At 32.8% G+C, this 15,548-nt stretch overlaps 1 protein-coding gene across 16 annotated transcripts in view; it reads left to right on the top strand.

Annotated features, from left to right (window-relative positions):
* MIA2 (MIA SH3 domain ER export factor 2) overlaps positions 1-15,548 on the top strand; it is a 112,249-nt gene that overhangs the window by 53,359 nt on the left and 43,342 nt on the right. For 7 of the 16 annotated variants that reach the window (XM_079119480.1, XM_079119470.1, XM_079119476.1 and 4 more), the window contains 6 exons: positions 6,491-6,562; positions 8,038-8,064; positions 8,708-8,818; positions 9,432-9,503; positions 10,023-10,127; positions 13,821-13,943. In XM_079119480.1, coding sequence (XP_078975606.1) covers positions 6,491-6,562; positions 8,038-8,064; positions 8,708-8,818; positions 9,432-9,503; positions 10,023-10,127; positions 13,821-13,943 — 510 coding nt within the window. The remainder of the gene's footprint in view (positions 1-6,490; positions 6,563-8,037; positions 8,065-8,707; positions 8,819-9,431; positions 9,504-10,022; positions 10,128-13,820; positions 13,944-15,548) is intronic. The other 9 variants (XM_079119481.1, XM_079119478.1, XM_079119473.1 and 6 more) reach the window with 3 other exon arrangements.

Raw genomic sequence — 15,548 nt, 5'->3', positions numbered from 1 at the left:
TATTTATATGGGTTTGTCTCTATGTCTTCTGTTTTGTACCCTTGGTCTTCATGTCTGTTTTGGTGCCAATACCATGCTGTTTTTGTTACTATAGCTCTGTAGTATAGTTTAAGATCTGGTAATGTGTTGCCTCTTGCTTCACTTTTCTTGTTAAGGATTGTTTTGGCTCTTCTGGGTTTTTAATTTTTCCAAATGAATTTCATGATTGCTTTTTCTAGTTCTGTGAAGAATGTCATAGGGATTTTAGTTGGAATTGTATTAAATCTATATAATGCTTTTGGTGGTATGGCCATTTTGACAATATTAATTCTGCCTATCCACGAGAATGGGAGGTCTTTCCATCTTCTAAGGTCTTCAGTTTCTTTCTTTAGTGTTCTGTAGTTTTCATTATAGAGGTCTTTCACCTCTTCTGTTAAATTGATTCCCAAGTATTTTATTTTATTTTTTTTTGAGGCTACTATGAATGGGATAGTTTTCTTAATTTCTGTTTCAGTGGATTCATTACTGATGTATAGGAACATGTTTGATTTATGGGTATTGATTTTATATCCTGCTACTTTGCTGAATTCATTTATGAGTTTTAGAAGTTTTCTGGTGGAATTTTTTGGATCCTTTCAAGATAGAATCATGTCATCAGCAAATAGTGATAGTTTGAGTTTTTCTTTTCCTATTCATATCCCTTTAATTTCTTTTCTTTTTTTTTTTTTTTTTTTTTTTTAATCCCTTTAATTTCTTTTTCCTGTCTAATTGCTCTGGCTAGAGTTTCAAGGATGATGTTGAATAGAAGTGGTGAAAGAGGGCATCCTTGTCTTGTTCCAGTTTTTAGAGGACATGCTTTCATTCTCCATTTAGAATGACGTTGGCCTTGGGTTTAGCATATATAGCTTTTATGATGTTGAGGATTTTCCTACTATCCCTAGTTTTTCTAGTGTTTTGAACATGAAGGAGTGCTGTATTTTGTGAAATGCTTTTTCTGCATCTATTGAGATGATCATATGATTCTTGTTTTTAAGTATGTTGATGTGAACAAATTACATTTATTGGTTTCCCTGTGTTGAAGTAATCTTGGATTCTTGGGATGAACCCTACTAGATTGTGGTGAATTGTGTTTTTAATATGTTTTTGTATGTGATTTGCCAGAATTTTACTGAGAATTTTTGCATCTATGCTCATCAGGGATGTTGATCTGAAGTTTTCTTTCTTTGATGTGTCTTGGTCTGGTTTTGTTATTGGGGTGATATTAGCCTCATAGAATGAGTTTGGAAGGGTTCCCCAACAGCTTCATTTTAACTTAATCACAATTTTAAAGGCTCTGTCTCCAGAAGTAGTCATATTTGGAGTAATGCGGATTCAAGTTTCAACATAGGAATTTGTGGGAGACACAATTTGGTTCATTACAGTTTTTGATCCATTTGGAATTGAATCCATGATGGGATAATTGGAAGAATATGTCAGTATTAAATTTTTATATGGATATCAAGTTAATTATTCACCTTTATTGAAAAGACCTCCCTATTCTATAGTGTCATCTTAAATCAAGTGACTGAATATATGTGAGATTGTTTCTGTAGTATCTTGTGTTCTTTTGGTCTTTTAAAACATTTTTTTTAGCAATACAGTACCATTTTTTTGTTTACTATAGTTTTATAAGTATCAGATAATGTAAACCTCCAAGTTTGTTCTTCAGAATTGCTTGGTTCCCATGATACTTAGTCTTTCTGTATACATTTTAAATCATTCACACACACACACACACACACACACATGCACATACACATACAAGCATGCACACAACCTGTCAATAGTTTGGGATTCTGTTGGATATATAGATCAATTTAGAAAGAACTGACATTTTTATAATGTTGAATTCTTATCCCAGTGGTATATATTCTTCTGTTTATTATGTCTTTTAAAATTTCTCTCAGCTGGACGTGGTGGCATATGCCTGTGATTCTAGCAGCTTGAGAGGATGAGGCAGGAGAATTGCAAGTTCAAGGCCATCCTCAGCAACTTAGCAAGGCCCTAAACAATTTAGCAAGACCTTGCCTCAAAATAAAAAATAAAAAGGACTGGGAATGTACCTCAGCGATTAAGCACCCCTGAGTTCAACTCCTAGTCCCCCCACACCCACCCCACAAAAAAATTGTTTTACACCTTTTAAAAAATTTTTTTTCCTTTTAAGTTGTGGATGGACACAGTGTCTTTATTTTATTTATTTATGTGGTGCTGAGGATTGAACCCAGTGCCTTATGCATGTGAGGCAAGCACTCTACCACTGAACCACAATCCCAGTTCTGTTTTACACCTTTTTAATTTATCGACTTGAACATCTTTTCTTATATTTATTCCCAAGTATGTTTTTTTTTTCCAACAGCTTTATTGGGTTACAATTACATACCATAAAATCCACCGATTTAAAGTGTATAAATTCATGACTTTTAGTATATTCTCAGAGTTGTTCATTCATCGTAGCAATCAACTTTCCAACGTTTTTATTATGCCCAAAAGAAGCCATGGACTCTTTAGCTATCACCCTTCACCCAGTATGTACCACCCCAAAGACATAAGATAACGTCTTTCTATTTCTATAGAGTGTTCTATTCTGGACATTTCACATAAATGCAATTGTATAAATATGGTTCTCTGTGATTTTCTCTTAGAGTGATGTTAAATATAGATCAACAATTCAACTTAGGAGTTGAATTCCAAAGGAGATCTTTCATTCATAACCTGTATCAGAATTAACTTATTTTTTGTCAAATATTCATAGCACAATTTATATATCCTTTTGTCAGTTGATGAACATTTTGAGTTATTTCCACTTTTGGTGTTATAAATAGTAAATGCTTATTATATTCATATACAAATTTTTGTGTTAACATACAAAAGAATTACCAGTTTTTTACAATGGCTACACCACTTTACTTTCCCATCAACAGTTTGTGAGTCTTCTGACTTTTGTATATCCTTCCCAAAACTTACTGTATTTTTTTTTTTTTTAAATAACAGTTCTATTGGGTATTAACGTAGTTTCTCATCGTGGTTTTGATTTGCATTTCCCTGATGGCTAATGATGCATTTCCTTGATGGCTAATAAAGCATCTTACTGTGGTTAATTGGCCATTTGTATATCTTTCCTGGAGAAAAGTTTATTTGCTTCTTAGCCCAGTTTTTAATTGGGTTGTGTATTAAGTTCTACCTTTATGTATTCTGGATGCAAAGCTTATCAGATGTATGATTAACAAATGTTTTCTCTCCTGTGGGTTGTTTCCTCATTTTAAAATTTTAAAATTTGATGAAGCCCAGTTTATCTTTTCCTTTTCTTTTGGTATCAGGTACAGGAAATGACTGTTTAATATAGGATCACAAGACATACTTATTTCCTTTTAGAAGTTTTATAGACTTAATTCTTTTTTTTTAACTTTTTTGATTTTAGATGTTGACGGACCTTATTTTATTCATTATTTATATGTGGTGCTGAGAATCCAACTCAGTGCTTTACACGTGCTAGGCAAGCGCTCTACCACTGAACCACAACCTAGCCAAGACTTAAATCTTATGTTTTTAAGTCTGATCCATTTTGAATTGATGTTTATGTATAGTGTGAGGTTTGTATGTTGACTTTATAGTCTACCCCTTTACTGAATTCATTTATTAGAAACTGTAGTTTTTTGGTGGAGTCTGGAATTTTCTATAGGTACAATCATGTCATCTGTAAATGGAGACAATTCTATGTCTTCCTGTCTAATTTAGGTAACTTTTATGTTCATATCTTTTTCTTATTCAACTGTTTTTGATAGGACTTCTAGTTCTATGTTGAGTGAAAGTGATGAGAATGAGTCCTTGCCTTGTACCCACGATCTTAGAGGAAAAGTTTTTAGTTTCTTCTAGTTATGTTAGCTTTGGGTTTTTCATAAATGACCTTTATTATGTTAAGGAACTTTCCTTCTATAACTAAAATTTAGAGTTTTTTCAAGAAAGGATATTGTACTTTGTCAAATGCTTTTCTGTGTCAACTGGTATGATTATGTAATTGTCTTTCAGTATGTTAAGGTGATGCATCAGTTTGATTGATTTTTGTATATTAAACTAGCCTTGCATGCTGGGGATAAATTCCATAAGATCATGATGCATAAATTTTTTTTTTTTTTTACTGGGAATAGCGTGCTCTATACTGAGCAACACCCCCAGCCCTTCAGCCCTTTTTTAAAATTTTGAGATAGGGTCTCCTAAATTGCCCAAGCTATCCTTGAACTTGTGATCCTCCTGTCTTAGCTTCCTGAATAGTGTGTAAGTTTTTGATGAGTTGTTCAATTGCATTTGCTAATATTTTATTGAGAATTTTTGCATTAATGCTTATTTTTTGTAATATTTTGGTGTTATTGTTATTTGCATTAATGTTTATCAGAGATATTGACGTGCAGTTTTCTTTTCTTATAGTATCTTTATTTTGCTTAGGTATCAAAGTGATGCCTCTTAAAATGTGTTAGAAAATATTCCCTCCAGCTCTGTGTTTGAGAAGAGTGGAAGTATTAGTCTTAATTCTTTTTTGAAAGTTTGGTTGAATTCTGCCACAAAGCAGTCTGGTCCTGGACTTCTCTTAATTGGGAGATCAGATTACTTTAATAACAGATTGGGATATGTAGAAGTTGTATTTCAGTTCAGTTAGTCTGTTTCTGGTTTAGACTTTTGTAAGAGAGCCAGTTTTAGCTGGGTGCGGCGGTGCACGCCTGTAATCCCAAGCGACTTGAAGGCTGAGGCAGAAAGATCAGCGGTTCACCAACCTCAGCAACTTAGCAAGGTTCTAAACTCAAGGAGACGCTGTCTCTAAATGAAATATTAAGAAAGGGCTTGAGATGTGACTCGGTAGTTTGAAGGGCCCCTGGGTTAAATCCCCGGTACAAATTGAAAAAAAAAAAAAAAAGATGACCAATTTTGGTTAGTGTTAGTTTCCTAATACTACTATAACAAATTACCACAAACTTAGTGATGTAGAGCAACAGAAATCTGTTCTAATTCTGGAGGTCAGAACCTGTGTTGGAGGTTAAAACCTGTGTTGTGGGCCAAATAAAGGTTCAGCAAGTCTGTTTCCTTATGCAGGCTCCCAGAGAGAATTTGTTCCTTCCTTCTTCCAGATTCTAGAGGCTATAGTGATTCCTTGGACTCATAGCTGCATCACCCTGATCTCTGCTTTTATCTATACATCACCTTCTCTCAATTTTAGTTCTCCTTCCCCCTTCGTTTTTGGTGCTGGGGATTGAACCCAGGGTCTTCTGCGTGTTAATAAATTAAGCATATGATCTACCAGTGATCAACCCCCTTGCCTCTTACCTTGGATATATTGGACCCATCAGAATAATACTGAATACTCTCCTATCTCAAGATCCTTAACTGTACTCGGAAATATTGAGGATTAGTACATAGACATCTTCAGAGAGGTTATTATTCATCCAAGGACAGGGTCCTATCCTAAAACGTGAGCGCTATGGCTTATCCTACTCAGCAGGTCCTCAACTCCACATTTTATCTTCTCAGCTTCTGATTCTACTGAAATCTTTGCTCAGTTTCCCATCATAACAGCCTTTACTTTTTGGGGAAAAAGAATTGTCAAATGCTAGATTTGTCTTTCTGGAAATTCTGTATTTTCTCATACATATTTATTGTTTTGCTCTTGAGGCCATCAGACAGATCCTGTGTTTCATTTTTGTCCAGTTCTTCTTTGCAGAAAGACTGATTTAAAATAGCCTACTCTTCAGTTTAATCACTTTTTAAAAAACAGTGAATAAGTGCACTTTGTCAGATTTTATAACATTGTATATTTTATTTTCCTTACTTTTCATTTATTGATGACAGTTCTCTTATATTCTAAAGATTTTGCATTCCCTACTTGCTTTGTCATATGATATGAATTAAAATTGAAAATTTCTGATAGTTACTATAAGTTTCTCTTTATTGAAAGACTTAAAAAAGAAGTATACTTGTTAGAAGGAGTAATAGACATCTTATACAAAAATATACTTTTTGAATAAATCTTTGAATAATCTTCAGTACAACTTTGCCATTGGACTTCTCATCTCCTTTTAAGTAAAGAATGCTCATGTGAGTTACACCCTATGTTCTTTGAGAAGCAGACTTTGAACAATTTTCCTAGTCTTTAAAATAATTTTTTTTTTTTTTTTTTGTGGTCCTGGGGATTGAACCCAGGACCTCTTGCAAGCTAGGCAAGTGTTCTACTCAGCTACATCCTGAACCCTTCTTTCCTAGTCTTAAGGGTGAAGTTCTGCCATATAGTATCCAAGTGAATGGATTGTGATATGTTATCTGCCCTGGCTTTGTTACAGTGGTCAGATTTGAAGAACTTAAAAGCTGAGTAAATTCAAGTGGATTTAACATACATGAGGAAATAGATGCTCTCTGCTTCTTAGGCATCTGTCTAGATAAAATCTGGAATAATATTTGTAGTTTTTACTTATGTGTTGCCTTGTTTCAGTATGAAGGCTTAGAGTCATCTTTAAAGGATGCCAGTTTTGAGAAGGAGTCAACAGAAGCACAAAGTTTGGAGGTAAAAAAGAAAAAGAAAAAGAAAATTTAAAACATTGGGGTAAAGAGTTCTTACTAAATAACCTGAACTTTAAAAATAATAGATCTTCTTAAAACTAAGTATTTCAAAGAAATGTGAATGAACATCTCTCGATGCTAAAGCTTAAAGAATAAAGAAATAGAGGTAGGTAGCATACAATATTTTAAAAATTTTGAGCTCTTGATTCTTAACTTGTTTTGAGTGAGGTATAGTCACTTTACTAGAATCTAGAACTGTATAGAAGTTCTTTATTCTTCATTGGTAAGAAACACATTAAGGTTACCATTCCTTTTTTGACTCAGTTTGCTCCAAAAGGAGAAATAGGATTCATTTTCACATATTTAGGACTAGCGAGAAATAATGCATTATGTAAATTGCCTTTACTTCATCCAGGATAGCATAAGGTAACTAGAATTAGGTCATTGTAAGTAGTGGAGTACTAGTAAATGTTTAACAACCGCTCTCCAAAGAGCATTTGCTGAGTTTTATACTATAAATACTCCCACTGTGGCCAGTTTCAAACTTATCAACATGATCTCACTGAATAACAAGTTTTGAAGAGATTTAAATGGTTGACTTTCCTGAGCCAGGTGTGATTCAGCTAATTGAAAAGAAGGAAAGTATGGGAATTAAGCTAAACTAAGATTCAGGCAAGTGATGGGAAAGCTTTAATACTGTTTACAGATGAAGTGTTGTATTAAGTGCAGTAGTGACAAGGGATAGTAGTAGAAGCCTGATTCTGCTGATGTTAAAGTAGAAAACAGTAGACCTTGTACCTATGGCGTATGTGTTCAGTTCAGTTGGCAGTTCTCAGTCACTGATGTCTGTTATCATTAGAAAGTTATATGTCATCAGAATTTCCTTGTAGAGGCAAAAGGAAGTTATAAATTGAGTTCCCAATAAAATAAATTTCTTGGTCTTCAGTTGTTACCTTTTGATATCCAAGAAATGCCGAAATTGTATTTTATTTGTTGACTCTGTTTCAAATTCTGTCCCAGTAGTAACATTATTTTGGGATAAATAAAAAGAATTTTAGAAGACTTTTGGCATGTTAACAAAGGAACAAAAAATGGGTAGCAAAGACATTTACTCAAGCTTGGTTATATTGTGAATAAAGTAAAATATACCATTTGTTGTCAAGGCATGAATTTATATAATCTAGTTGTAAAATTTGTTGAGTTTTTAGCTGAAAGGAACAAATTTTAGAGATTTTTTTTCTAATTTAGTAATTTTTTAAATAAGTATATTTTCAGGAATAGCCATCATAATTGAGTACAAACTATAATGTGATATAATCTGTAGAAAGTTTGATGATTGAATCTGTAGATAAAAATCAAACCAATAAAGTAAGTTTGATTGAAGTCAGATTTCCTGTAATGAAATTGTCAAATTTGGGGAAATATATAAAACAAGTTTTTAACAACAATATCTTTTGGTTTGTTATTTTTTTGAACAAGTTTGATGAAGGATCACAAATATCAGAGGTATGTTTATTATAGCTTTCAAAATCCAATTGAAATAATCCAATGGCTAATCACTTTAAATCAAAGAGGTTACAGAATATATATCATAATATAATGGGGAATATTACCATTAAGCAATCTTGATTGGTTTTGGAGTTTATTTTTAAACTTTTACTTCTTTTGTTTGTGGTTCTGGGGATAAAACTTAAGGCCTCATTCATACTAGGCAAGTATTCTACCACTGATCTATTTCTCTAACTGTTGGAGTTTATTTTTATGTTATTATGTTTTTATAGTAAATTGAATCTGTTTTTCATATTTTTCCTTAACATGCTTTAGAGCAGAAGTTGGCAAACTGCTAGGATTTTCTACCTGTCTTTGTAAATGAAGTTTTATTGAAACATAGCTGTGTTTGTTCATTTAGAGTATTGTCTTTGTTTCTTCTGACAGTGACATAGTTGAATAATTATGACAAACTGCATCCCCTACAAACATGAAATATTTACTCTCCCTTTATAGAAGTTGTTTGCTGACCACTGCTAGAATTGTTGTTATTTTAATATCATATAAGTAACATGTAATATGTACATATGTTTATACTGGTCTGATTTACCCTAACCAAAAATTCACAAGTCTGTCTTATAAAGTTGATTTTGTGTTTTAGGCAACATATGAAAAGCTGGATAGGTCCAAATCTAAACTTGAGGATGAAATACTCTTTTTAGAAAAAGAACTAGAAGAAGAGAAATCTAAACATTCTGAACAGGATGATTTGGTAAGGCTTTTGTATTTGAGGAGAATATAAGAAAAAGAAAGTTACTGAGTTTTAAAAATTAATACAATATTGGTTAAAATATTACATGTACTATAAAGAGTGCAAAGAATACAGAAGTAAAGAGCAAAAATTTCCAGATCTGCTTTTTTCACTTTCTAGATGTTATTGCAGAGTTCTTGCATGTTCTAATAGAAATTTTCTATGTGCATTCTGGAAGTAACTCATACATAATTCAAGTTGAATCATCATATACATGGTGGATATTTTTATTACTTAAAAGATATTTTAAGAACATTTTGACTTTCTATTTAAAATATGGCTTAAGGAAACTCTTGATGTGTGTGAGATTATTTAATAAGATGATGTAATGTTGGTGACTTACCTTGAGCCTGTATAAGTGTTATGAAATATCGGAGCTGAGTTGAGATACTTTTGTTATGTAACTATAACATAAAATCCCTTTTAGCATATGGTAAATAAACTGAGGAACTTCTAAATTTGAGCCCTCACTTATAAAACAAAAACAGTAGATTAACAGTATATCTAATATATATGAAATCTTGGAAACTAAAGGGATTTAGTAAATATTTATTGACTGATACTGTCTTTACAGATGGCAGATATATCTAAAAGGATACGGTCCCTAGAAGATGAATCAAAATCCCTCAAATCACAAGTAGCTGAAGTAAGTTGAATTAGTCTAACACTTGTTTTTGAAAATCACTGTAATTTTATTGTTATTTTTATTACTAAGAATTAGGATACTATACTAGGATTTGAGATATGGGGGACAGTCTTAGATATCTAAGTTTTTACATGAGGTACTTCAGAGAAGTTCATTTTTCACTGTATTTATTAAGCTATTGGTGTGTACTGAGTTCTGTTGAACATGTATAGCACATTGTAGATACAAAAGCCTCCAGGGGGTTTAAATTATAGTAGGGGAGACACAGAATAAATAGTTAAAAAAATTTGCTGCATAGTACATAGTTATAGATTGTTAAATCATTTGTTCATGTCATATGGGAAATTAGTGGCAGAACCAGGACTAGACCCTGATTCTACTTCAGCCTCTTTCCTGCTGTACTACGCTGCATTGGCATGTTTTTGCTCTTGTTTAAATTCCATGTTCTAGAGAGAAATGTATAAAGATAAACTGTTGTGTTAAATTAATTGTTAGAAACTAAATTTTCGTTTTACTTAGGCTAAAACAACCTTCAGAATATTTCAAATGAATGAAGAACGACTTAAGATAGCAATAAAAGAGGCTTTGAATGAAAATTCCCAACTTCAGGAAAGTCAGAAACAGGTTTGTACACTCTGTAAAGAATCTTCAGCTTAAGAATATTTAATCATAAATGTTCTGGACATACTTACTACTGACTCATGCTAGGAGCAGGAGTGGGGTTTTTTTGGAGAGCACAAGAACAAGACAGTCTCCTTACTTTGGTGTCTCTTTTCATAGAATATTAAAATGTATACTTCAGTTACCTTCTTTCTCCAGGAATGAAAGTAAACTGGGGTATTTAGCACTTTGGTAATCACAGAAAGTATCATTTAGCTCCCACACTAAAGCCAAACTGCAGGGCAGGATGCAGAGAATACCAGTCAGGATTACTGAAGTTGTCAGTTTGGGACCTAAATATGGAAGGAGTTCTGGTGGCAGGTTAAATGAGGATTTAGCTTTTATTCTTGTCTTCTGACACATACAAGAGATAGTCCCACACACCGACATGTATTTCCTCCCCTTTTGTTTTCCCTATAAAGTTTTTCAGTGAGAAAAATTTCGGGGATTATTGTGATTCTCTAAATACTCAGTCTGGCATATCCTTATTATATATTACAGTTTTGCCCCCAATTTTATTTTCCTGTGGTTAATAATTATTTTGTTTCCTGTAATAAAACTATCCATAATCCATCTGTACACTGTCTTCTAGAGATGTGAATTTCTTATCAGGCTTTCAGATACGTTGGTTAACCTGTTTATTTGACTTTTTTTCTAGAAGCAATTTGTCCTGGGGCCTTTTATCCTCATGGTCTAGTAAGAATTTGTTCTGTAGATCTGTTAGGTTTTGGTTGTCCTGAAATTTCGTTTCACTTCCATTGTGAGGATTCCACCTGTTTTTCTTCTGTGCTGGATCTTCTCTTTTTCATATAAGACTTGTTCTTTTATAGTTAATTATTTTGATTAGCTTCCTGAGAAAGTGATATAGGAGGTAATGTTTTTAGACTTTGCATGCCTAAAAATGTCTTGTGTTTCTCTCTTACTTACTGATATTTTGATACCATCTAGCTTGGAATCCCCACCCAACCCCCAATCTTGTCATTATTATTCCATTGACTTTACTTTCCATTGTTGCTTTTAAGAAGTCAAATGCTGTATAGATTATGGAACCTTGTTTGTTACCTAATCTTTTCTTCCCTGAAAGATTTTAGTATCTTTTCTTTGTTTCCAGTTCTCTGAAATTACATGACCATGTACCTTAGTGTGTGTCATTTTGTACATTGTGTTGGACGCTTTCAGTATGGTTTGGTATGGAAACTCCTCTTGATTCAGTTCTGGGAAATGTACTAAATTATTCCATGTTTTTGGGCATAGTTTCTCTAATAATTACTTGTAAATGTCTTCTTTTTTCATCTCTATGGAACTTTTGTTCATTTTTTTCTCTAATCTTTTTCACTTGTAAGAATTCTTTTTTGGTTTGATTTCGCAGTTTTAAAAATCTTATCTTGCTAATGATATTGAAGGTTTTTTTGACCTATTTTTCACTTTCCTGAGTTGCCTTGTTACCTTTGAGTTCCTTTATTTTCTGCTTTGGCCTTTATCTTATCTAAAAAGATTCTTTTTTTAAATATTTGGAGATTTATGGCTTTTTTTGTGTTTGATATGCCTTCCAAATCTAATTGGAAGTACCACTTTTGTCATCTGGGGGCTTTTCTGTTAGGTGATCTGGTTGGGGTGTTTCTAATTGTTGGTATCTGAAGGCCATTTCCACAGGGATGAGTCCTCAGTTCCCACTTAGGTGGTGTAAGCCTCTTGGCCAGTACTTGTTGGTCAGTGAGGTAAGGAATACTGGTATCTCACTGTTTAATAAGTCAGCTTTCTTCTATATTTTTAATTTGTTTTTCCCACTTTCACCTGGGCCAAATGTTCCAGAATCTCAGGCTCCATATTTCAAAAGAATAACTGTTCTTGACTATGTGTTTATGTGTGAAGCAGATAGAATTGAGAATGAATGGAAAAATGAGGGTAAGAATGTTCTATCTGTGTGTACTGGGAGAACATGAGAGGCTTTCTAACTGGTTTTTATACAGATATTTGGGTAGTTCTCTTTTTTTCATTCCTGCTTATTCCCTAATATTTGTGCCTTCAAATCATGGGCTTTTCTAGGTTGTATTATATCAGCTTGCTTTTGGACTTTCCCAACTTTTGACTTAGATTCACCACTTTCTTTTCTACTGAATTTTTTTAACACCCTTCTGTCTCTTTCTTCTTTCTACTTCTACAGTTATCTTTGGCCTCATCTTCTACTCTCTTTTTTTTTTATTAGTCCATGCTTTTTTTTTTTTTTTAATTTGTTTTCTTTCATTTTAGTAGATTTCAGGACAAATTAGCAGTAAATCTTGTGTTCAATTTGTCATGCTATAGTCAAAAGTGGCCTTTTCTACTTTGAAAAAAGATTTCACCTAGATTGTCTTAGTATTTATGATTGTTTTCATCCATCTCCTTTTTTTTTTTCATTTAAATATTTTCTTTTTTTATTTTTTAATTTTTTAAAAATTTTATTGTAAACAAATGGGATACATGTTGTTTCTCTGTACATGGCGTAAAGGCATACCATTTGTGTAATCATAAATTTACATAGAGCAATGTTGTTTGATTCATTCTGTTATTTTTTCCCTTCCCCCCACCCCTCCCACCCCTCTTTTCCCTCTATACAGTCCTTCCTTCCTCCATACTTGCCCCCCTCCCTAACCCTAACTCTAACCCTAACACTAACCCTTCTCTCCCCCCCATTATCCATCTCCTTTTAATCACCAAAGTTCTTGACTCCACCCGTTCTCTATCACTCACTGTTCTAACTCACTCCTTTTCTAATCTCTGTACTCTAGTAAATTATTAGATGCCACTTAGTCACCAAATCAAGTTTTTATATTCAATTCTCATTTGTTTTTGCTGGTCACTATCATCTTACTCTGTTATATATGCATTAAAGGATTAGTTTTTGTGTAGTAGAAATATATGAACAAAAACTGTGGTTTTGCAGAGAACTCTGATACTTACTGTTAGAATGTTAAAGACATTAAATAAATTTGTACTTTTCTTTCATATATATATATATGCCATTTCTTTTGTGAATTATTTGTTCAGTCATCTTGTGTTATATTTTGATTTCTCAAGTTTTTAAGCTTTATGTAGTCAAGTCTAAATTATCATATAATCATAACTTTTTATGTCATATTCAGAAAATCTCTTTACTATAAAAATAGATACAGTAGAATATTGTTTATCCAGAATTGTATCTGTTATGGATTTATGGTATGGGTGAGTTATCTTCAGTGGTTTTAAATAAATAAATTTTAATGCAAGTAAGATATGTGTTATATGAGATATAGAGAATAGTAAGAAATGACCAGGGCTGGGTATGTAGCTCAGTGGTAGAGCACTTGCCTAGTATGTGCACGGCCCTGGGTTCAGTTCCCAGTGCTACAAGGAAAGGGTCAGGAGAGACCAGACACAATGGATATGTATGTATCAGAAAGCCTTTTGTTTGATATGGATTTATTTTGTAAATCAGTTGAATGTTTAAGTGTCTCTTATTTTATCCTACTCCTATTTTGAAAGTTTTTTGAAAATAGGAGCCATGTCTTTTTCTTTTTTAAATAGCAGCACTTCTTTCTTAATATTTTTAAATGATATACCCCAGTATATAAATAAGTGCATCTACGCATCAGCATGATGAGATGAAGTTGCATTCCTTTGTTATTTTTTCAATTTCAGCTTTTACAAGAAACTGAAGTATGGAAGGAGCAAGTGAGTGACCTTAATAAACAGAAAATAACATTTGAAGACTCTAAAGTACATGCAGAACAAGTTCTAAATGAAAAAGAAAATCACATTAAGGTAAATGATTCTGTTGATTTTTAGTGACTGTGTTATCTAGGCTTTTATACTAACTCTGAAATTTGAAAACTTTTGTCTTTAGCCACTTTTTATTATGTAGTTGACCAGATTTTAAAATGCTTCTTGAATATCTTTGTAACATATATATCAACATTCTGTATGTCCTTTTTTTTTCTTTGTCTCTGCAGTGTTTTAGCATAGGTATTTCATAATGAAAAAGAATAATGGTTTTTACCTTTTTAAGCTTCTATCTGCTTCTATTGGTAAGAAGATGTTAGAAAGTTTAAGAAATTGGGCAGATTAATTAAAATTTTATATGTTCATTATGTCCCTTTAATACTTAGATTAACTGGTGTTTTGTACTTTGACAGAGATGAAGACTTTTTAAAAAGTAGGTTTAATTTAAACTTGACTCTAATTAGGAATAAAGTAATTGATATTACTTTGTTGACTTTTTCCTATGTCCTGTCTTCCCTACTGCTAACCTCTTTTCCCTGCGTATTCTTTTAAATTTTATGCTTTCGAACTACAAACAAATCCTTAAGTGTGAGCATCGAGAAATGAGATGTAAAACTGACATTTTATAATCTGCATAGTAAAATGAATGTTGTCATATTGAAATGTACACATTTATGATATTTACGCTACTGCTAAGAATTTTTTTAAGATTCTAGCTTTAGGAGTTTTAGATCGAGTTTGGCATACAGTTGGCCTCCTGTATCTTTAGGTGTCACATTTGTACATTGAAACAGTCGTAGATTAAAAACATTAAAAAAATGGTATCTGTACTGAACATATGCAGACTTTTGTCATTATTCCCAAAACAGTACAGTATAACAACTATTTATATAGCACTTGCATTGTATTATATGCTATAAATAATATAGAGATGACTGGAAGTATACAGACAGCTGGGCGTGATGCTGCACACCTGGTAATCACAGAGGCTTGGGAGGTTGAGGCAGGAGGACTGCAAGTTGAGGACCAGACTCAGCAATTTAGTGAGGCCCTAAACAATTTAATGAGACAAAAAATAAAAATAAAAAGGGCTGGAGATATAGCTCAGTGATAAGAAAACAACTCTAGGTTTAATTCTTAGTTAATTGCCTCTGCCCCCCAACCCCTGCAAAAAAAAAAAAAAAAGTATACAGGCAGATGTGCATAGGTTATATGTAAATCCTTTGCCATTTTATATAAGGAACTTAAGTGCGCATGGATTTTGGTATCTGTAGTGGGTGAGTGTGTCCTGGAACCAATTCCATGTGGATACCGAGGAATGACTCTACTAATATTTTCCCCCTAAACTTATTCTACTTCAAGAGCTTATAGAAGAGATTATTGGGTGAAAATTTTAGAGCAGAGTAGATTTTTAGGTGGGTCTTTCCAGAGAAATACTTGGCATAGTCACTTGATTATCTATAGTGTTAGAAAAATCTTCCTTTGTTCAAGAAAATTTTAAGAAGTACTCTTAGATAACTTTGAATGTTCCCATTTAAATTCTCCTTTGTATCTTTTTAATATCTCATTTGAACTCCTCAGCTGGTTGTTTACTTGAATAAATCAAGTAGAAATCTATTATCTTTTTGTATATTATGTGTCTAACTT

The sequence above is a fragment of the Sciurus vulgaris genome, assembly GCF_902686455.1.
Source record: "Sciurus vulgaris genome assembly, chromosome: 2".
NCBI lineage: Eukaryota > Metazoa > Chordata > Mammalia > Rodentia > Sciuridae > Sciurus > Sciurus vulgaris.
This window is presented reverse-complemented; position numbering and strand designations above follow the sequence as displayed.